At 39.0% G+C, this 22,890-nt stretch overlaps 2 protein-coding genes across 7 annotated transcripts in view; one reads left to right on the top strand and one right to left on the bottom strand.

Moving 5' to 3' along the window:
• The window catches only part of LOC124158465 (lethal(2) giant larvae protein homolog 1), a 99,224-nt gene that overhangs the window by 56,014 nt on the left and 20,320 nt on the right, over positions 1-22,890 (bottom strand). For 3 of the 6 annotated variants that reach the window (XM_046533574.1, XM_046533599.1, XM_046533591.1), the window contains exons 1-2: positions 14,940-15,056; positions 14,409-14,500 (exon numbers count right to left, since the gene is read on the bottom strand). In XM_046533574.1, the coding sequence (XP_046389530.1) occupies positions 14,409-14,492 (84 nt within the window). In that variant the 5' untranslated portion in view covers positions 14,493-14,500; positions 14,940-15,056. Of the gene's footprint in view, positions 1-14,408; positions 14,501-14,939; positions 15,057-22,890 lie in introns of those variants that run through there. The other 3 variants (XM_046533612.1, XM_046533606.1, XM_046533582.1) reach the window with 2 other exon arrangements.
• On the top strand, positions 15,154-18,531 carry LOC124158504 (intraflagellar transport protein 27 homolog). The gene is made up of 4 exons (XM_046533628.1): positions 15,154-15,661; positions 15,752-15,871; positions 15,942-16,193; positions 16,278-18,531. Exons 1-4 carry the CDS (start codon positions 15,545-15,547, stop codon positions 16,380-16,382), a joined length of 594 nt encoding a protein of 197 aa, XP_046389584.1. The 5' UTR covers positions 15,154-15,544; the 3' UTR covers positions 16,383-18,531.

Consider the following 22,890-nt stretch of genomic DNA (forward strand, 5'->3'; position numbering starts at 1 on the left):
CAAGGAACAATACCGATGAAGACGCTAATTTACATAAAAGCTGCACTGATAACCCGTTATCGTAAACGGCTATGAATCATGGTTTCCGGAAATAGTCATCGTAATCTTATTAGATAAGGAGTAACTACAAGGGATGGCAACAAATGAGTGTCGGACAAGCTATCTCAGTTTTGCTCAGCAGCAAGAACAATGAAATGTATTCCATTCTGGAAACTATTCGTTAAGAACTGCAAGGAATTTTCCCGCAAGGACAGCGTGTAAATATTTTTCCCTTACGGTTCGGGAGGCTGGGGTTTCAGCATTGCGTGATGCTAATAATAATCATTTACCATTTTTTCACCGAGTTTATTTCTTAATCGGTGGTTTAGATACGCCCAACGCTGTCCGATTTGAACTGATTTCTAAAGGCGTCATCAGTTCCCCGACTAACATCTACGCTAGAGTGGTAACCAAGACGCGAGAAATAAAAATAATAATAAATTCTTTACATTATGGCCCCATTCAGCGGAATATAGCTTTCTCCTAAAAGCACCACAGCACAAAAAGGCAAGTAAGATTGCCCAAATTGAATAATTATCCCCAGTGTGGACGGCACACAATAACAAGGAAACGACACAATCTTATTTCCCATGCAAAAAAGACCAGCAATCCACCAAATTTTCAGGAGGCCATTTTACACGAAATATTTAAATATTCAATAAGATGCCTCGCAGCCATTGAGCCGGTGAAAAATTACAGAAGGGAGCTCTGACCCAGTTCCACTATTATTTTTTACCACCAGCATTTTCACCCGAAATCTGCCACTTTACTTGATCTTCACTACGTAAAAAACCGCACATAAGAATTCACAGCAAAATCTTCGTTGAAGAAAGCAGTACGGCAAACGTATTACCCACTTCTACTCGTGTACCCGAATGATCCGATGGCAACTCAAATAATTGCAATGGATTCCCAGACTAAAACCACAGTTAAGACTCCAGACTTCCAGTTACAACAAATCTGCATTCAAAAAATTACTTGGGTAATCGCCATTTCAGGATTTGAGCACTCATGTCATGCACTCGCGCAATAATACGGTATTCGTGTATTCATGTGAATACTCAAGTAATCATCTGATTGTGAGTATCATTTGAATTTCAGTGTCCAACGTAACCACTCGGGAATTCGAGTAACACTGATTGCTTATAGCACACCTCTAGTGTAGAGCCTTTTCCTTCACAAATTTTGGAAAATTTTCGACGGATTTGATACATGGAACAGACGGATTCGGAAAGTCCATTTCGATAAACAGATATCCCCTAGGCTATCAAAGTCAGGGATACATGCAACGTAACTAGTGGACACCACAACTCCCATCCAAACATGACACCTCCCAGTACGGATAATCAATTTATAGCTAAATCCTTCATGGGATTTCCGTGGCTTTTCATTAAGAAAGAGAACAAAAATATTTACCAAGGGTTGAAAAGTCCCACTGGACCTATATTTTTTACGCTTCCCTTAAGTAATTTATAACTTCCTGACTGCCATTACATCCACCAGAGAGTCGAGAAATTTAAACCAAAACTCTAAACATAAAGTCATAATACCACGGGACAAACGCATCAGCAGACAAGAGGAATACTGTTGTAATGGGTGTCATGAAGAAATGATTCTGATACCGGCAATTTCTCTATTTGAAAAATTGATGAAAAGTAAATAAAAGATATCCTCAGAAAATGTAGGTAAAATATATAGGACGGTTATCATGATCAAGCCTTCATACATCTAAAGTCTCAATGGTAAAGATCGAATTAGTACAATGATTAGTTAAATTCCCAACATTCTAATAGTTCACATTAGTGGGTTCACTGCAATAGAATTGTAAGTCTATTAAGAAGTAGCAGAAACTAACAAATTCAAAAGGGAATAAGATACTACAAATATACCACGGCATTCCTGATTATTATCAATGCAAAGAATTCACGCGCAATGTTAACCGCTCAGGTGGCACAAAAAACATGCCTAGGTACCATAAATATAATAAATGTTATCTAAAGATTTACACCATTTGACGTTAGGGACAAAAGCATTACAAACAGTACACCGAACTTGACAGCCTACATTACACAGGACTTCTAAAAACATATTTAATCTAGGAGAATATCAATCTCATGCATGCGCATGCCCAATTTGTCATCACGAGGCGACTTAAACTAGACGAGCTGAAACTTGAGTGCAATAGCACCGATTTCTTCCCCACAACGAGGTCGTGGTTTGGTGCAATGTCCACGTCTGGGGTCTATCATTTACGGTAATTCTATCGCACGGTTAGTTCCTAGGAGAGGGTGGGTCTTTCACGTTTGACATAGCTTCCGATGTGCAGCTCACATAACGCCATGGAGGATACGCTGGTCGACGGGAGAGTATGAGGGGAGGGGAGCTGAGCAGTCACACTCCTTATAAAGGCAGATGATGAAGGCATCACCGCTAAAATAAAGTTCCAATAAGCGGCACATGCATCGCTTGAGGAATGAGATCAAGAGATTGAGCGAGAGACGAAGCCACCAGACAGAATGAAAAAAAAAATACAGAAACAAACAAGCTTAAAGGAGAAACGGGGTTTGTCGCACCCGGAATTCGTAAGGCACACGCTCGCACTCCATAACAACACGCACGCTCTTGATAGGCGCGAAAAAAAGCCTCGAACGCTAAAAGAGGTCAGACGGATGAGCAATTCCCTCGTACGGCAGCTTGTCCGCGCGCCACGTGAATGGAATGACTCAATGCGACGCCGCTTCTGCAAATAACGAACTTAACAGTGAAAGTGGGAAAGGAATTAGAGAAGGGAGAAGCGAGTAGCTCAATAGAGTTCGCAGAGATCCCGCTTCCGTCAGACCTCTCCCGAGGACTGAACAGCAAAACAGCTGGCATCCCCACCCACCATGTTTTAGTCCACCATGTTTTGTCACTCTGTAGAGATATAAACATAACAAACTCATCGTTTCACCTGGAAGCTCGTCATAGCACGACCTGCATTGCGTTCGACTACAAGTTGTTCTGATATGGATTATAATTTTCAAGGTCACAAAACAATTTACATTGCCATTTATCCTCAATTTACCAAGTAGTGCAACGGAACGAAATATCGAATACCAAGGTAAGAAAAGCGTACTAAAAAAAACAAAATTCAGAAAGCTGACAGTACAGAAGGTGCCTTCGCTGATATAAAAGCAATCGAAATATGCAGGATAAAATGATTACATTATCTACGTAAAAAACAGCTGACTGACAGCAACGAATAATGATGAAATATTAGTAGCGGATCAAATATCACTTCCGTAGTTGTTCTCATGGGTGGTTTTATATCCTAAAGTACACCAAGAACAAATGTGCATCGATCACACCCCGAAAAATTAAAAACGAGTTGGTCGCAATGAGCGACAAGAATTGTAAGGCAGTTCACATCCCATCGGGAGACGGATGATCCCATATCAAGGGATGATCTCCATCGAAAATGCAAAAGTGAAGCGCCTCTCTTCAAATTGCACTGCGCCCACTAGGATAGAAAAATCTAAGTGCATTCGGCACGCAGAAATCCCATGAAACCAAAGGCAAAATTCAATACACGTATACATAAAAAAAACGATTAAAGTACACATCGAGTGAAAATTACAACGTCATCAAGGTAAAAAATATTCTGTCAATAGGGAATAAAAGTCATTTGCAGACATCTGAGAATTAAACAGCGGACATGCGAGTGTTTCAAGGAAGACTTGATGACTGATAATGACATCATTCCAACATCCTTAAATGAACGCTTATCTCGTACGGTTCTGGGAAATCCTTCCGCGGATATGACACACACCTCATGTCTGAAAACAACTCCAGAGGAGTTGACTTTCACACAAAAGATCAACGACCTATTCACAATGTTATTTCTTGTCCATCAAAATTGAGCTCACAAGCAGTTGAATAATATAGGCATAGTCGCCGAAACAGATAGCGAAAAGAAATCGAAGAAATCCACCTTTGGACATGGAGATGCATACCTTCTGCGCATCCACAAGGATGCTTGCTTAAGGGGACATGAAAACTTATAACCTTTCACAGTGTATATGAAATCACAAACGTTGCCGTTATCCCTTCTCTTCGCATGGCTTAAAATGAACAAATATTATAGATAATAATACCCTTCTTCAAAGAAAATGAGGGATATCTTTCTTGTACCAATGCATGAGGAAAGGTGACCAAAACTACCAGGTCCATATCTTGAGGGTAAGGGCAAGAGACTAAGTAAGGAAGAATGAACGGAACGGTTCATGTGTGCGGAGTGACACACCGATACCACAGGCGAGATTATCAGCGGGGAAACAATTGGAGTTCCCAACGGAAATAAGCCTCGTGGCGATGAATATTAATGGAAACGGCACGCACACCATGAAAGAATTTTAAATCACTAGATTTAAGGAGTTTGGTAGGCAGATCTCGGTAAGGGAAGCATCCTAACTATGAAGTTATGGATCTAAAATGGATTTTGTCCTATCATGGTGAGTTGCAAATATACCATCGTCAGTATGACACTCCTCGTCGGATAATATTCCATGTCGCCAAAATATTTAATCCAAATGTGGGTCACTGGGCGAAGGAGCTTCCGCTTCGGTTACACGTACTTACACTAAAAACAAAGCATAGGAATACCAAGCTTTAAACGCTTGATAATTAGGCCACCAGAGTAAATCAACATTAAGTAAATCATTAAAATATACACTTGAGTACTAAGCAAATCAGGCTAAGTCATGGTTGTTCATCGTGCATCTTTTGACAGATCCGCCTCTTTTCCCCGCACAGTTCACTTTTTTATTTCCCTAGTTTTTCACGATTAATTCATACAAATGTTGGTAAATTATAATAATAATTATTATTACTGATTTTCAGGAATGAATTAGTACCGGAAAATGAACTCTACTTCACATATTGGAACGATATTCGCCGATCACCAAATAAGCAACTAACTTCACGGTATGTGTATAAATACTATCTTATAGAGCACACCTTCTGGGCACACACAAACGTTAAAATATTAGAAGTATTACAGTTGGACATGATAACTTATATTTCTTATCTTTCTTGATGATACTACAGCGAGCATTCCATGAGTGCACTTCTTTCTCCAATAACATAACCCACATAAGGCCAAAGAATGACTATTGCCAGAAAATATTTTTGCGTCAGTAATGATTACAAACTGCAGAATAAATGGCATTTTATATTGACCCCATAACCTACACACCGTGGCTTGGGTTGCTTTCAACCGAGGAGTACATAACCGAGTGGCGTATTAGAGTCTCACTTCGGGGGAGGTGGACCCACTCGAGCCCCTACCTTATATTCACCAGGATATTTAATACTTAAACGAATAAAAGAAAAGATATAATTAACAAAATAACTCTGCAAGCCCAGGCCATGTCCACGCGCATGATTGATCGAAATAATTCAACTGCGGGACTTAAGTTTTTCCTTATTTTCCACGTCGGGTGGAATTGCGACCTCAGACTCATCAAATATCCTACCTTCCAAACGAGCACGATGCATTTAAAAATCATTCACCCTTGTCACTAAACGAATCTTTCGATCAACGTTAGCGCCAACACATTTTCTGAAGGGCGAGGATTGAGCGATTTCTCTTTCACCTAAACATTAAACAAAGCACTCTATGAGCATGCAAACGTTAATATATATCATCGCAAGAATAAAAAGAGAATATATTTAAATCCTAATAGCTCAAAGAGCGAACTCTGTATGAAAAACGTAATAAAATACCTGGATAAAAGTTCACTGGTCCAATAAAACGATTGATTTAAAATTCTATAAGCAATCGAATGAATTTTATGCATGGAACTGATAATTGCATGTCAGACGTACATCATGCGGTACTGAAAAGAACACTTACAATATTACAATTACACAATGCCAAAGAATTCAAACATCGTCAAATAACTCCTGCCATAGCCATTGGGAAACAGGGAAAACCAACCAATAAAGTGCCGAATTCAAAGTCATAAATTATCTGAATGGTGCTAACTCAACTAGTATTGTATCACAATTTGCAAGACCAATTAATTCAGCATGGTATTATTGGCATTGCTGGACATATAAAAGCTAAAAGAAGTTAACACACAGAACTGAGGATCAATTTCCGTTTATTACCCTTGTTCATTGCGTCAACTGAAATTGTACTCAATAAATTGGCCACTCAAATAACACGTCATAAATATTCTAAGTAGTAATAAGAACATTTTTCAGAGAGAACTGTGAATTTATCAGTTCGAAGAATATTATTACGCCTGTTTGCGAGCTTATGGAAGTCATTAGACCGCGAGCAAAATTGCAAGATGAATTGCCGTCAGCATGTTGAAACAAAATACGCATCGGCTGTAAACTAAAGCGTCACAAAATAATATTCCAAATAGATAGGTATCATGGAATCCGGAGAACAAGGTTAAGAACCTACAGTTGTCGAAGAGCGCAGGTGAGTGTCAAGCGAAGAATCGCGTCACGCACGATTCGCGTCACCACGCACGTGCAATAAATCTGAGGATCTACAACAAAAACAAGAAAATATACTTGTGATTTTCTTTTTCCTATACATTACTGGTAAACACTTGAACCACGGCATTGATTCGCGTCTGCGTTTAAGTGAATGTAATATTTCTAAGTCTTTATGTTTAAGAAAAGGGCGATTATTAAAACAAAATAAATTATTACTACAACTCACCAATAATCAGCAGGAATTAGTTCAGAGGGATACCGGAAACAGGCAGTGGTTAGGGGCCGCGTGATAGGACTTAATTCACACAGGGGATTTGCAGACTACAAACAGGTAGTAAATATGAGTCTATTCCAAATGTATATTCTCGATTCCACCGACTCTCGTGCACGGCATCGGAATCGATTCCAGAAAGAGAAATATTTTGAAAATAGATTATAACTCGGGGCATCAAGGCCGCTAGACACCCGAGCCACTGCGCACTGTACATTATTAAGTTAACAATTTATGTCTGGACAGTTAAAATTTATTATTTTATTAAAGCTGAGGATATATTTCTTTGACACTCATTCTCTATTTTAATAAGTATACTTTTTGGGTCCCTCAATCGTCAATGTTATTCCTTTCAATTTTAATGAGAGCAATGCTAGAGAAAAATCAATATCCCGTCTGTTACCATGAAAAAGAATCGATGGAATCGGAATCGACTCATAGATACCTGACAAATACATAAGAGACCGGGAAACAACGTGATGGCTTGCCTTGGGTACATATATAAGTCCGCGAAGTGACAGATTAAAATGAACACTAAACCGTTAGGAACATAAAATGCCCACAAAAAATTATTCCCACTAATGCACCGGACCGGAACAACATTTAGGGTACACTGAGGTATTCAATTGTCTTCCCAAACAATGTTTACGGTTTGGTAAGCTGGAACGAACAATAGAAAGGTCATCAAAAAAGAACAACGCACTAACGGAAACATCATGAGAGTCCCTATTGCACAGAATATTTACTGGCGGAACCAAGGAATGTATAATATATAAGTGGACATATTATATCATATAAATAACCAAAAAATATAAGAAACGCATTTAAATGCAACGATGGGAATGAAAAATGAATTTAGGGAAGGTAAAAAACCATGCATTGGAACAATTATCAAAAATCAAGTGAGAGCAGGATGGTTGACAGGAAACCAAAAACTAAATGACTGCGCTGATACTGGCCAAGGGGAAAAAGGATGGCTTCGGTAAAAACGCCAACGAAAAAACTGCGTGGGAGGAGTTGACGGAAAGAGGGGGAGGGGATAAAGGAAGAAGCGGGAGGAACGACAAGGTGGGCGGGACCGTAACCAGATTATTCCTCCGAGCAACGGCCAGAGTGCGAGCGTCCCTGGAAGCGCAGAGGTGGGAGGGAACGAACTTGGAGGGAGGATGAGACGGTGAGTAGCACATGGGAATGGATAGATACGGATAAAGCACTCGTTAGCAGTGAAGGGATAAAAAAAAGAATGATAATTGCGGATATCCATCCAACAAACAGAATGTACAAACGCTTCCCGTGCCATTGGATCAAGAAGCAAATTTGACCAAGAATACTCAAAAACACTATCGAAGATTTCGTATAAGTTCCGCAGAGATGATCCAAATAGATGCGGGAGAGCCAAGCCAAGGATCCCAGAATTAGTATCATGATATTTTTCAATTTTATCGAACTGAACGAAATGCCGTACCTTTTCAAACAATAAGCTTAGGCTTCCTTGGGCGGTAATATTCAAAGCCATTCAATTCGGGCGGTAATATTAAAAAGTCATTCAATTCATCTGTTGAATGCTAGTCCTAGACTACTCCATCCAAAAAAATTATCTCAACCACCAAACACTCCGAAACAAGTGCTTGGCGAGCGTTATCACAAGAAACCCGGATGTCCGACCACTCAAGTACTTCTCGCCACTTCCTCAGTCGGAAGCGATCAAAACACTTGAGGAGAGATATAGCAACTGAACACAATGAAAAACAAGGAAGGCAGGAAAAAGCTAGTGGGTATGAGGCTTTTCTTTCCCTAGGAGAGCCATTGCAGACATCATCCACAAGTCATTTTTATCCAGAAACTCAGCATAAGAGAGATCATGCCCCCGAGTACTTCTGGGGAAGGAGAGGTATGCGAGACGGTCCCAGAAAGTAAGCAGAAGGTAGAAGACTGCACCAACCAAAGAAAGCGAGGAATGCAAGGGTGTCTTCGACATCGACGGGATATCCAAAAGGCGCAAGAGTTTCTACCACGGAATCGCGCATGCGCGGAGGGAGTAGGAGGAGAGGGGAGCAGTGGGAGTGTGACGCGAGCCTGGGGTAGGGGTGGATTTAAGGAAGGGGGCAAATGACCTTTCGGTCGATTCCAAGCTCACACAGGTGAGGTGGTGGAGGGGACCTCTGGCGCGTCAGCTTACGCGGGAGAGTGGGGCGAGGGAAGCGCGAAGCCGGACAGAAGAGGGGGGAACGAACCTGAGGGGATGGGGGCGCTTGAAGGCTGTGGGCACGCAAGGGGGCGAAAGACACGGCAGACGCGCCGAGGTGAGAGAGGACCGCTCCAGCAAAGCGACTGGGCTGCACACTCCGAAAACCAAAGGATGGCGAACCGTCGGAAAACAACATTTACGATGAACTCTACGCGCCAACACCTCCAATAAACTTCCCCTGATTGCAAATGCACACTGTGCGATGGAGCGAAAATGAGGAATCTCTATTGAGATAGAAATCACCCCTGCGAAACCAAGATGACATTGTTTAGCTTACTGGAAGGGGGCCATCAAGGTCTGCATCTTGTGCGCCCAACATCATTCATACAAAAACATAATACGAATATTTCACCAAAGACAACTGAAAAACGAGCTCTCCGAATCACATGATACGTAGAAAATAGAAAATTACGACACGAATTTTCAAGAAAATAAATCAGGGCAAATTGTTATCACAACATTAGGAAAGTACCACGCGCGGAAAAACTCAATCACATTGCCGTCAGAAAAAATTTGTTATGTGCCTTGAGGATAAAAAAACGAAGTAAGACGAACCCTACGACCATTTGACATACGTAAATACTCGCAGAGTCGCCGAAAAGAACAGGTATCATCGAGAATGGCGAAGAAAAAAACATAGTGAAAGGCATGCAGCGCAACCTGACCACGAGAAGAAGTATAAGTACCGAACTTCTCCCGGAAAGGTCGATGACTTCCCTCCATCCTCTTCTTACGGTATATCGAAGATTTTTCTTGCGCTGGGCAAGCAAGAATGAGTAGCATTCAGATCTTACAGCAACATACCTAAAATTCTCACTTGTTTTCATCCCAATCATACGGCGAAGAAGAGGAATAAAAAAGTATACTGAAAAGGCCAGACAATTACTCAGGAAAAGGATATTTATTATAATGCATTATGATTTTCTTGACTCTTCCTCAAGTTTGCTCTTGAAAATAAAGGAATCGATTAGGAAAAGTAAGCATTTTTCCATCTGCTTCCCTGTTTTAATAACTGATATTAATCAACAACAATTATTCTGATATTAATCAACAACGATTTATTAAGACATCCGCTCGATTTCGCCCATTATATTCAATCTCTTTAATTTATGTCTCCATATGTAAAAAAATAAATGAACATACTTAGGTGACAGCGGCGCAGTCAGTGGGAGGAAATGAGAGTTACATAATTCCAAGTATATTGTCACGTGAGCTTTTGTTCTCAGATATCAACAGCGAATGTGCATGAGTAACGACCTGTTTAAGAGGTAGGGCCCCTCACATCTACCAATAAATTCTAGACTGAGATGACAGCGAATATCCAGCTCTGATGTTTTTAGTGACTTCCATTAACCAAGCAGAGTATGTAAGAATTACTATTTAGGAGTAAAATTAATGAAATTCGTACACTTTATAAAATAGTCTCAAAACATACACGAAATTAATTTTGAAATGAGCCGTGGCATAAAATGTTATGTTAGCTCTTGCAAGCTTACAAAATGAAACTATCGTTTAATTTTTTATTGCCTCTTCAGAATTGCAGGCAGCAAGTTATTTACGAGCTAATCCTGCAAAATAAAAAAACCACGAGACATTCCTGTAAACAATGCGTGCCCACCGAAGTCGAAGCTTCCGCCAAGCTAGCGTAACCAGCACATTACACGTAACACCTAGCAGGAGACTTGACCAAGAGATACAATCGTATCCTATTGAATGTGAAAGAGCAAGTACCTGTCAATAACAACAGAGCGAAGAATTCCAACGGTGTACAAGTGGGTATACATTTATTCGTATGGCAACAACAAATTTGATGCTAAAAATCAATACCATAAAAATCACAACATCAATGCCGGAAAATAAGAAAGAAAATAATCGAAACGGTGATTACGAACGTGCGAGTGGCTGACTGATGTCAAGCAAATCGAAAAAATCCAGGGGTATCGGATTACTCACCGTGAGAGTCATAAGACCGGCCTTCAGTTATCTACATGTACTCCGTTGAGAATAGAACTTCTACCCTCGAGTCAGCCCTTGCCTTTGTCTTCGGTGATTTTTTACCTTCTTCCCCTTCGTTCGCGACCATTGAATTTTTTCCTACAAACTTGAGGGTTATCCAATCACAATTGTAACAAATATTGGAGAAACAATAATTGCTCTGGTTTCCTCCTTCTGGTTTATACGTTCAGGTGTTTAAGATGATCTATCAATGCACTCCTCGCCTGAGGATGACGCAGTGCGGCGAAACCGCGGTCGTGTTTGAATAAATAGTTGCGAACGAAAGTGAAATGCTATGTATTTTTCCCTTAAAAAGTTCAAAATTAACTTAAAATTAAACAAAGTCAATTCCCTGGCATTCAGCCTTCAGATTTAAAACCCACTTCTTTACATGAAAAGTTAAATATGGAGTGCCTCACATGCACGATACGCCCACCATTCTCACTTCTCCATCCATTCCTTTCCTACGCATTCACAATATTCCTTTTCTACGCTATTCTACACCATCCTCAATTATATCACAGAATGTCCTGAATTATTTTCTTTCTGTATTTCCGAGTGCCCTCCCTCCCTAAGCGTACTCGCTCCCAATTCCAAGTACCAGTTCCCATATTATCACTCATTAAACAATCACTTTTCTCCGCCTCCCATCACTTCTTAATTCCCTCCCTCAGAACGTTGATCCATTTTCTCTATCCCCGAACGTGTTCACAAACTTGGCTCTATCTCACCTCTCTCATAATCAATAGCATCAATTCTTACACAGTTTCTTCCCGATTTCTCCGATTATCTATTCCATTATAGTTTTGTCATTGGACCGGTGTAAATTGGCAATGTAGCTGTATGTGAACATTTTCAATAAAATAAAAAAATACAGAGGAAATTGTTGCGCCACCTTACCATAACAAGGCACGTGTACAACCTCCGTTATACACGTAAGGTGGAGAGAGGGTCGTATTAAAACCTACGGCCGCAAGCAATGGAGAAGGTTCACACAAGTAACGTTACTGCAACCATGCATCTCTTTATTAAATTATAATGAATTATAGAGGCTGAAGATGTGATTGGATAAGCCCATTTGGTTAATTTGATGTGTATCAACCTATACCACATAAAATAAGATCATAACCGATAAAATACGGAATTTACGAAGGGGTTGGGAAAAATACAACGGTAGTTGACGACGGGGATGAGGGTAAAAACTGTCGAAAGCGGTAACACGGGGCAAACCCAGGGTGGGCGAATAAGGTGATCCCCCCGCCAGAATATTTACGGTGAAACGAAAAATACCACATTTCATGGTATAATTTACACACTTAAAAAACATTTGAATGGTAGTCTCCATCTCAAATTAATTCCTGGGTCCGCTCAGACACACGAAATCCATTCACGTCCTTCTAACATGGGATATGGGATGTTGAGTCGAGATGGCAAGCATTTATAGCAAAATAGAACGATCGAAACCTACATCACAACACACTAATATTCAAATGAAGCATCGTCGAGTTATCGGTACCATTACTAGGCCTGATTAACTAACGCGCCTTTAAATAATAACCATAAACAATTCTTGAAAAAAGTTAGATTTATTGAAGAAAATAGAGGGTTGTTGAAATATCCAAGCAAGAACTAAATTTCCACAGTGAGGAAATGAATGCAAACAGCACATTCCGGTGAGCCCACACAAATTTATAACTTTTTGACAGTGAGAAAATAACACATCCACTGAGTGGCCATAATAGGTGTCAGCCAGTTGAACTGTCATCTATGCAACATGCCAGAGGCACACATCACGATCGAAAAACTTGCACCGCTCGCTTCTTCGACTGAACCTGACATCACTCGGAAACAGCGCGTGACCTCATCATTCCGACAGAAATACGCTCGGCACGCGAACGGAGGAATTTCAAGATAGAAAATGTTTTAAAGCTCAAGGTTGGTGAGGTAAGGCTTAAGTCATAGTGATGGACAAAGGACTTTATTCACTACAACATTACGCTAAATGGACATGCTCAAACGAAACTTTACGAAGGTAAGAAGAATGTAAATAAAATATCAAGGCGCGGAAAACATTGCCTTAGAATTTTACTATTATCTAAAGCAAAGGCGCATCATTCATGTCTGCAAGTACTTCTTCCGAGTCGAAAAACTATTTCCCGATTAAAGATGTCATGCTATCAGGGCAATTACTGAATAGAATGTGAAAATGGCAGGTTGATTTAAGGTGATTTGAAAAAAAGAACATTGGGAGTTCACGAAATTCATTTGCGCATATTTTGCAGCATGAACATCCCCTATAGTGGGAAAACGAGGATTTCGAGTGACACATATTCACCAGAAATATTAAGATTTCTTAATTAAAACAAGGGAAAATTACGGCCATTAAATCTCATCCCCATCCAGAGCCACAGCTTATACACTACGCTTCATTAAAATAATTTATAAATCGCACATTTTTCTTAGCTGGGTATGGTACATATGAAAACATACAATACCAAAAGAGTTCAATTATATATGAGCTTGGTATTTTAGGCAATATTATACATCATAGGAAAGATGAGGAGGAAAGTAAACATTTAACTAAAAGATAAGGGATATCAGACGCTTTTAAAAGTTAGGATAAAGCCGCGCAAGTTCGTTAAATGAACACAACCGTGGACATAAGCGCGAACGCAATGAGAAAAGTAGTTGCACGGTTGATGCACCAAAATCCACTTCGACAAAGATTTAACTTCTAAATCAACCAGAGTTAATTTAATAAATTAATCACAATTTTTGTAACTAAAAGAAAAATGAAGTAAGAGAGGTAATTATACGGAAACAGGAAATACACAATGAATTTTGATTTTAACATTTTCTCTGAAAATTTTTAATAAACAAACGCCATGTTTACCGGTAAAAATTTCACAAGAGTGTCTTACAGAAACTAAAAAAAAAACTATTAAATCTTTTGTTACATTTCGCTGGTTGGACACCTTTTTTACTTATCTGGAGCAATATGAAAATATATAGGGAAATAATTAACCCTCACTCAAGTCACTGACAACTCGCACATAATTACCCTCTAAATTCGCTCCTCGATACATACTCCCGATATTAATTCGCTCGTCGGCGAAAAATTAATTACAACAGCAATTCAGGGGCAGATAATGAGTATATAGATAACTTAAACAGCCACTTAACGGTAAGTGGTCTGATATTCTTCTATAAAAAGTCCTCCGTAATCAATGCGTTTAATTCATGCTCGTAATCATATATGTGGCTCCCCGAATAATTTCCGTGCATATTATTCGAGATGAAGAGTGATAGGTTACGGAGAAGAGTTATAGTTTAACGATATGCCGATTAAAAACACTAACTTACCTTCTTGAAGTTAAATAATTCCCGCTGCACTCTCTGCCGCTCGGCCGAGGGCTGGTGTCCTTTGCCCCGGATAAATTTTAACATTTTAAAACCTAAAAAAAATTCACAAATACAAAATTAAAGGGATATCACGAAAGTCGTACCATACAAATAATTTAATCACAAAAGAAAGTGAATAGTTGCACCGGGTGTCGACGTATCAGTGTAACCGGAGTCATTGGGGGTTTGCCCGAAAACAAAGAATTTTGTCTTACCCATTTCAAAACTTCCGAAGAAAGTTTGAAAGAAGAGTATAAACAACGCTTCAAGATAATGCAATCAGATGTCAGCAATGAGTATGTATTCAATATCACACGAAATCACAAGAGATTCACGCAACGCAAGTAGCAACGTTTTCACAAGTGAAAATGTCAATCCCGTTTCCTAAACAACCACTTTGTTGCCACCGGCAGCATATCATACAACAGTGCTGTATTTGGTGGTGTGATTGTTAACGAAACAATCATAAATAAATTACACCAATAAACTTACCACTCAATGACACTTTCCCGAAATTAAACTTTATCCTTTATTTCCAGCGAAATATCTTGCACAGCTCACCAAACCAACGTGCACTGATCCCACATAGACGCTGTAACTTCATTAGTTTTGTGACAACCACGGGTATTCATTCGCAAACATTGAATAACTCTACGAAGATTAGTTGAATAAAAATGATGTCATAAGATGCCTAAATTTATTAGATTTACATATGTAACTATAAAAGCGTCAAAATTTCCTAATAATCAATTGTTCTTTTAATAACAACAACGAACTACTTCTTCTCTGGTGTAGTGATTCATTTCGAAGTGCTCAGCAGTCTACAGATATCGTAATGCCCTCTGTTCGTTCTTCAAGGAACTAAGTAGTCCACAAGTAGCCATATGTAAATTGATAAACGAAAATTCACCGGAAATGGTAATAGTAAACAACGAACGAAGAAATTGTAAACAATACATTAAGCGGATAATTCGGAACAGACGGATTTAGAACTACTCTTGAGGGAAAGAGATTCCCTGAAATTAGTGGTTGACATCTGAGAAAAGCCGCCCTTGACCATATTTCAACGGGAATCCTTACTCTCGAAAACCTGACAAATGTATGAAATTGCTTTGTTCAGAGTTGCCGTCGTCGGAGATGAATTCGTGGGAAAAACGTCAATTGTTCATGCGCTCCTCTCTGGGGGCATTCAGTTCTCAAAAAATTACGTCATGGTATTTAAGTAAAAACTAATTTACCAATCCATTTAAGATTTTCTCTCCTTTTCATTCAGTCATATTCCTTTTAACGTATTTGATTTACAGACCTCGGACGTGGTTGTCAACGTAAAAGATATAGCCCTTCCCGAGTTTAAAGACGTCGTGGAATTACTCATACTAGATTCGGCTGGAAACTCCCTTTACGAAGACTATCTTCCTAGATTTGTAAGTTACATAATTACTTCACTTCTATTATAGCCTAGAGTTGATGACTGAATTGAATCATATTTTACAGTGGAAGGAGCTGGACGCTGCCTTCATTGTCTTTGATTTAACCTCCGAAAAATCGTACAATTCAATTGATAAATGGGTCGATAAAGTAAAAAACGTGCAAAAGACACGAGTAGGGAAAGGTACTACTAATAGCTCCATTCCCGGTGTAATATTCGCAAATAAAAATGATCTATTGGAGACCAGGGCTGTGAACCCAGAGATAGGGCGGTCTCTGGCATCTCAATTAGGATTCGGGTATTTCGAAGGATCTGCCGTGAGTTGTCATCAAAGTGAATTTAAAATGCCATCATTCCTTTTTTCTTCATATGAACTAATTTTTTACTATTCTCTCTTCTAGAAAAATAATAATTCTATCGATGAAGCTTTCAAATATCTTGCGAAAGAACTTCACAACAAATTTAATTCAATATTTGATGAAAATCAAGCAGAACTTCATGATTAGAGACAGGCAAGGGGTAAGATGAAACCTACAGGCTTGAGCAAGCCAATGTGTGTGTACTCTGCACAAGTCTGTATAAATTTCAGCTATGGTTGATATTAGGTGTTATGTTACATTTTTGTTTTAACCGTAACACTTTACCCCATGGTAAGGACAATATCATCCCATCTTCATTCACCAATGATGTTTGAAAGGAAATATTTTGTAATTTAATAAAATTTACCTTAAGTAACATAACTTGTATGTATCAGCTGCAATACTATTACACTTTCCTTAATAATGTTGTGTATGCATAGAAGGTTTTATATTCAGGCACAGGCCCCCAATAATAATAATATTATGCATTGTTTTTAAGTGAAGCACCTCTTATTACTGTCTATTACTGTTATCTATAACTGTCACATAATGAATTTTCAAGTACCTAATTACAGTTGAGTATTATAATTTAAGCACTTTTTATGGTATTGAACACTTTATTCAGCAACTTTAGGAAAAGAAAATATGTATTTCGGTGCATGAACAAAGCCATTATATCTTATTTCTTAAATATTACATAATAATGATCAAATTTGTGCTATCAAATCTTTAATGTTGTATGACATTTGGAGGCAAAAATTCATGTATTAACAGTTCCAACATTGGGCTAGGCCCAAGGTAGGCCACTGTCATCAACATATAGTGAGCATTGCTCGAGTTCAAGCTTATAATGGCTGCTTGTGTTTGTGATGAGTCCACTGATGACAACCACTTTTTCCTCAACCCACAAACTCAAGAAACTATAGGGACTAATATGCAGTGCTGATGGTGCACGGTTGTCACTTCAAGTACCTAATAATTGATTTAGCCACTAAAGGTGAAGACCCAGCCGCTGCCCAAGGTTTTGGCAACTGGAGTTGCTGACTGTGTGGAGCTTCAACACATACTAAAGGTCAATGAATGGCAACAAAAAAATTGTCTCAAGGAATGATTGTGTTTCTATAGCTTACTTTACCAAGGAGTTCTGACTCATATTCTTAGCACCAAAAATGCTTTAAATTCTCATCCCTACTTTCTTTTGGCATGTGGATCTTTTCCCCTGAAACAGTGTCTACATTACATCAACCTGAAAAAACTCACTGTCTTAGCGCCCATCCATTATTCAATGTAATTCAACCTGCAACTATCCTATCTTAGTGTTAAAAAAAGGCTTAAAAAAATGAGAATTCTTCGAGATGAAAATTATATACTTGAATGTGAGACTCAATTCTACAAGATTAGAATTTGAAAAATGTTTATTCATTTAATTCTTGATTTTGTCATGATTAATGAAACTGACCAGGATGGAAAAAGTATGCTTATAACTTCATATATTTTTATAATGAGAAAAATTCAAATGGATTGACTTACATTGTAATATTCAGCTTCGATTCTTTCTCTGAAAACATTTGGATTATAACTTGCACGTACACATACATTTAAGGGCGAATCTTGGCATTGACATGCATGCGTTCGGTGGGGTGACCTTAAATCAAGATTTTGCTTTAGAGCTGATTTTTCATTAGTATGTGAAAGTCTATTCCGCTTTTCTTGGCAATTTGTATGCTAAGCAAAGGTTGGGCATCAAATGCTCAAGAACAGGGGGCAAAAGAATATTCGAGAACAACAATATTATTTGTTTGTGAAAATACAACCTTCGTAATTTTGCTGTGAGAAAACAAGCATTTTGGCTTTCGTTGGGGCTGGCATTTAACACCTATTATTTTCCTGATGTTGTATATTCCTGTCATTATTTAAATAAATAGTATGCATTTACTGTAGACTGCAATGTATTTGCATACAATTGTTGCAATGTCTAAAGCCACCGAAGGAAATTTCCTTCTTGATAAAGTACGAATAATAAAATAACAAGATCCCTGGAATGTAGTTGACCATTTTTAAAATAGTTCTGAGGACATGAAAAGTGAATGGATAAGTTATCAGTATTTATTTTCTAAGTTTCCTGCTTATTTCCTTCAAATATCTTCTTTTGAAAATTTTGATATGAGACCATTGTCTCGAGTTTGCAAGATCTTGCCTTTTCAAAAATTTATCTTCAAATGAAGCCATGTGGTACTTAAGGCATATCAATAACTGCAAATATATCTAACTACATATGCATCAATTATATATTGAACATGCTCCAAATACCTATTACATATATTAATTTTGTAACTGCTGCAATTGTAATGTTCAAAATACTAGGGCTGCAGTGACTATTTTTACCAAATTATAGAACTAAAGCTGTAGTGCCAATTATAGATGACCAAATTTAATCACTGTGTGTAGATCAATTAGAAATAGGAGATGAGAATCTAGTTGGGCTGGAGTATTTTAGTGCATTGGTAAGTGTGGAGAAAGAATGGGGAAGGGAGTCATGGAACTGGAGCAGAGCTGGAAGAAGTGTATTTTCAAAGCGTAAGACTTTCAAGCCATCTCTAGCCAATGGCTGCAGTAATCCAGAATGTAACTGATACATATGTATTATAGAATGGGAATGTTCACTCAGCTCCAAAACACACAATTCATTAACAGAATGTTGAAGGTGGAAGGGAAATAAGTGCAGTATGATCTGCGTAATTGGATGCATAAGTAGCTGGATTATTGGAAACTTACAGGAAGCAAGCACATTGTACAAAAAAAATTTTAAGGTACAACTTTGCAATTAAATGTATATATGTAGGGATGCCATCTCCCCCTAATGCTTAGGATATGAGTCAAGTTACACAACCAAATTAATATTAACAGTTTTGGTCGACAAAGCCAAAATTAACCATGGACACCACTGTGACTCTTCTGTATTAAAAAAAAACCTTTTATTTAAAACTGGCAAAATTATATTAGCGAAAGGTAGGTTTCCAGCCCTGCACACTGGATTACTGCAAGGCTACAGAGATTGTACTGTATACGATTTGGCCATTCTGTAATGATTTTAACATAAATAAGCATGAAAGTTGCCACCCTCTTTTCATGACTGGATGATATCATTGAGGTTAGTGTTCAATAGCTCATTCAGGGCAGGGGTGCATTCAGCATAAAATTTGGGAGGGGTTCATGACCTGAGTTCGGGGAGTATGGAATACCCTCCCGGGAGGGAGGCATTGTTACAGTAGGGTGTGCTGCACTTTATGATAAATAAAACTCAAATTTCTCTCGTATTTGGGACTTTTAGCCATGCATTTGCGTGTGGACTCCCTTTACTACTTCACAGGTGTATAAAAACTATTAAACTAATTAAAATTATAAATTTTTCACGTAGTTTGGGGGGAGCTAATGGCCCCTGTTCCCCCCTCCCTAAATCTGCTCTTGATTCAGGGAGAACCGCTGAGACTGCTGGAAATAATCATTCATGAGAGAAGGAACTACAACGAAACATGTGAGACTTATGGAAGGAAGGTAGAAGTAACTGACAAGCTGTGACTTGCTGTAATAGTGGGTAATAACTAGGGATGAGTCGATTCCACTTTTTTTCGATTCCAATTTCGATTCCTCAAATTGATTCTCGATTCCGATTCCATCGATTCTTACTCCTTATAGCAGGTGGGATTTTGATTTATCTGTAGTATTGCTGTCATTAAAATTTAAGAATTGAATGGAATAAAATAACTAGGGATGGACGGATCCAGGATTTTTGGAGCCAGATCTTTCGAATCGGATATTTTTGAATCCAAATGCATTTTCAAATTCCTGCGATTTCACAAAGTCATTATTCAAGTTTATTGTGGGTACATACAATCAATGGAATGCTTTTTAGATTTTCATACACATTTTAATATTTTTATAAATTAAAAATTATTTTATGGGCTTTCAAGTTGTTTTTTAAAAACATCTTTACATACTCAGGGCCTAAACTGTTACGCTGGGGTTTGGAAATGAAAATAGGAAAAATCTTAAGATGAACCACTGACCAATGGCATAGCGAGAGGACCCTCCAAAATATTAAAACACAATTACTTTCCTTCATAAATGGAAACAAAATATTTAAAAATCATGAATTTACAAAAATGAAAAAAAAATTGAATCTCTGAAAAATGAAGTTTTTTCTATTATGAAGGGTGTTAAAATTTGTTTGAAACCCTCTCCTTTGTACCCTGTTGTTTAAAAATTTTCTCCCCTGGTTTTGGACCCCCCCTTAACAAAATTCCTGGCTACCCCCCTGCTATCGACTGAATTCAAATTTTCCTCACATGCGTTTCCCCCGAATTTTACTTTCTCATCGCATACGGACTTGTGTTTCATCCGAAAATGCTTCAGTATGGTGATGTGGATTTAGCACATCCTCGCAATAATTTACGTCATAGTGCACGCACACTGCATTCATTGGTTCTCCTTATGTCAATGGAAATGTTTATACACAATGAAAGACATTTTTATCGGTGTATCGTTAAATTAAATTGCAACTGCGCAATCAGCAACACAATTAAAAGTATTAACGCCACGTGCGACGAGGTGCTCAACCGCTCAGCATAAGGAAGGAGTGGGCAGCAAAAGCGTGTAAAGGAGAGGTTGAGGGGAAGGAGCAGTGGCGTAGCCAGGAATTTCAATTGGGGGGGGATCCAAAACCAGGGGGAAAGTTTTTGAAAAAACCGGGCACTAAAGAATGGGTTTTAAACTAATTTTAACACTTTCCCAGATAGTCACTCTCCTAGCATTTGTCGTCTAGAAACGGAGAATTGAAGCAGTTAGGCCAAAAAAGGTCAGTTGGTGAGACGAGGTAGGGATGAAACACGCTTCAATTGTTTTCGTGTGATTTGATATTTTCCTTAGAAGACAATGATTTTTGGTCCGTGTGATTTCGGATGCGAAAAAAAAACAACAGAGGCACGGGCTGATGGACGGCCGAGGGTGGTTTTCTGAAACCTGCGACATAGTTACTTTTGACGTGGTTATTATCCTACGGCGCTGAGATTCCTCCGATGATTGTTCAATCTCTTGGGAAGAGTCACACTATGTGCCAGTCGTATTTTGCCTTTTTTATTTTCTGGCTGAAAATCCTGGCCACGGCTGAAATTCTACTTGCAACCTCTGCGAGAGCTTTCAAACAAAACAGTTCATGAGTAGGACAAGAATCGCATGCGATGGCGCATTCGAAGAGAGAATCGGAACTCTTTCCTCTGTTATGGGGCGTTGCATTCACTGAAGCTATTATTTAAAATTTCGGATCCAGATCCGATGTCTTCCGCGACTTTGGATCCGATGAAGGGCAATATCCGCGGGTATTTGGATCCGAGGTATCCGATCCGACCATCCCTAAAAATAACAATAGCCGCGGTCGCTACATTCTCGTTTGGCCGCGGTGGCTAAACAATAATGTAGCGTTCATGGCGTCGATACATACCAGAGCAGCCTGGTGGGTGCGCGGTGGCGGCCGAACGCAACCTGTCGAGTCCGCCCGGAGGCCGCGGCGGCTTATGCCAAGCAAGTATCAACTTCCTCAAGGGTTGCATTGATGAAACCGGGCTATACAAACGCGAATGTGTCTAATTTCTTTATTATTGACGCAGGCGCGTGTTAGTCTAAAAAAGTTTCATGTATTAAAAAAAACCGCTCTCAGCGCGTATTTATAAGAAACTTTTTTCACAGGAAAACTCGCTCTCTGCACGTTTTTATTATCATCAGCCTTCAAATATCATTCGAAAGTAAAAAAAATATATTTCGATCTATTATACTTTAAAATTGGTGGTCCAGATGAATTCTCCGAATGTGATTCATAATCGTAACAATTTGATTTGCCGTGACCAGCGGTTAATAAAAGAACGGAAAACGCATGCGTTGCTTCCCGATCCCGTGGTTTCCAATTTTTTTTCTCTGAGAGTTGCTCATGAACACGCGCCATTTCAGGGTTCGTCGGTTTGTCGCTCTTGCCGACATTTTCATGTTTCTGAGGCCGCTTAGGTATGTTCGTCGCAGCACCAGCGTGCGGGGCGTATCCTCCGCGCGGGCAAGGCTGACACCGCGGCCGCTTAGGTGTGTGGCAGCATTTATGCCCCAAACTTATAGTCTATGCTCAAAACATATATCTTCCTGGAATCGGAATCGACTTTAGGCGATCGATTCTCGATTCCGATTCCGTGCCCGAGTATCGGTGGAATCGAGAATCGACATTTGGAATCGACTCATCCCTAGTAATAACATCAACTTACTTGTGAAAAAGGTAAGGCTGTTGAGTTTTCACTAGGTATGATTAATAGTATATAAAATAATATTCATATTGCTCTACTTTTTATTTATGGTGAATCACTACAGAGAGTTGTGGTACTCTAGGCCGCTGAAGGAATACTGCTGCCTCATATAATGGATGGCTATAACCTCTTCTTCGTGTACTGATAACCCCACTAACCCAAACGAAATATCTTTCCAACATAAAATAACATACAGTAGGGTATACATATCTACTGTGTTCATTTTTCTTCACTTTCACTTGGTCCAGTCAAAATGTAGTATTGCCTTAGATATTGAGGGATGATTACATACAATTATATTCTGAGGTGCTGAA

The sequence above is a fragment of the Ischnura elegans genome, chromosome 1, assembly GCF_921293095.1.
Source record: "Ischnura elegans chromosome 1, ioIscEleg1.1, whole genome shotgun sequence".
In the NCBI taxonomy this organism is placed as follows: Eukaryota; Metazoa; Arthropoda; class Insecta; order Odonata; family Coenagrionidae; genus Ischnura; species Ischnura elegans.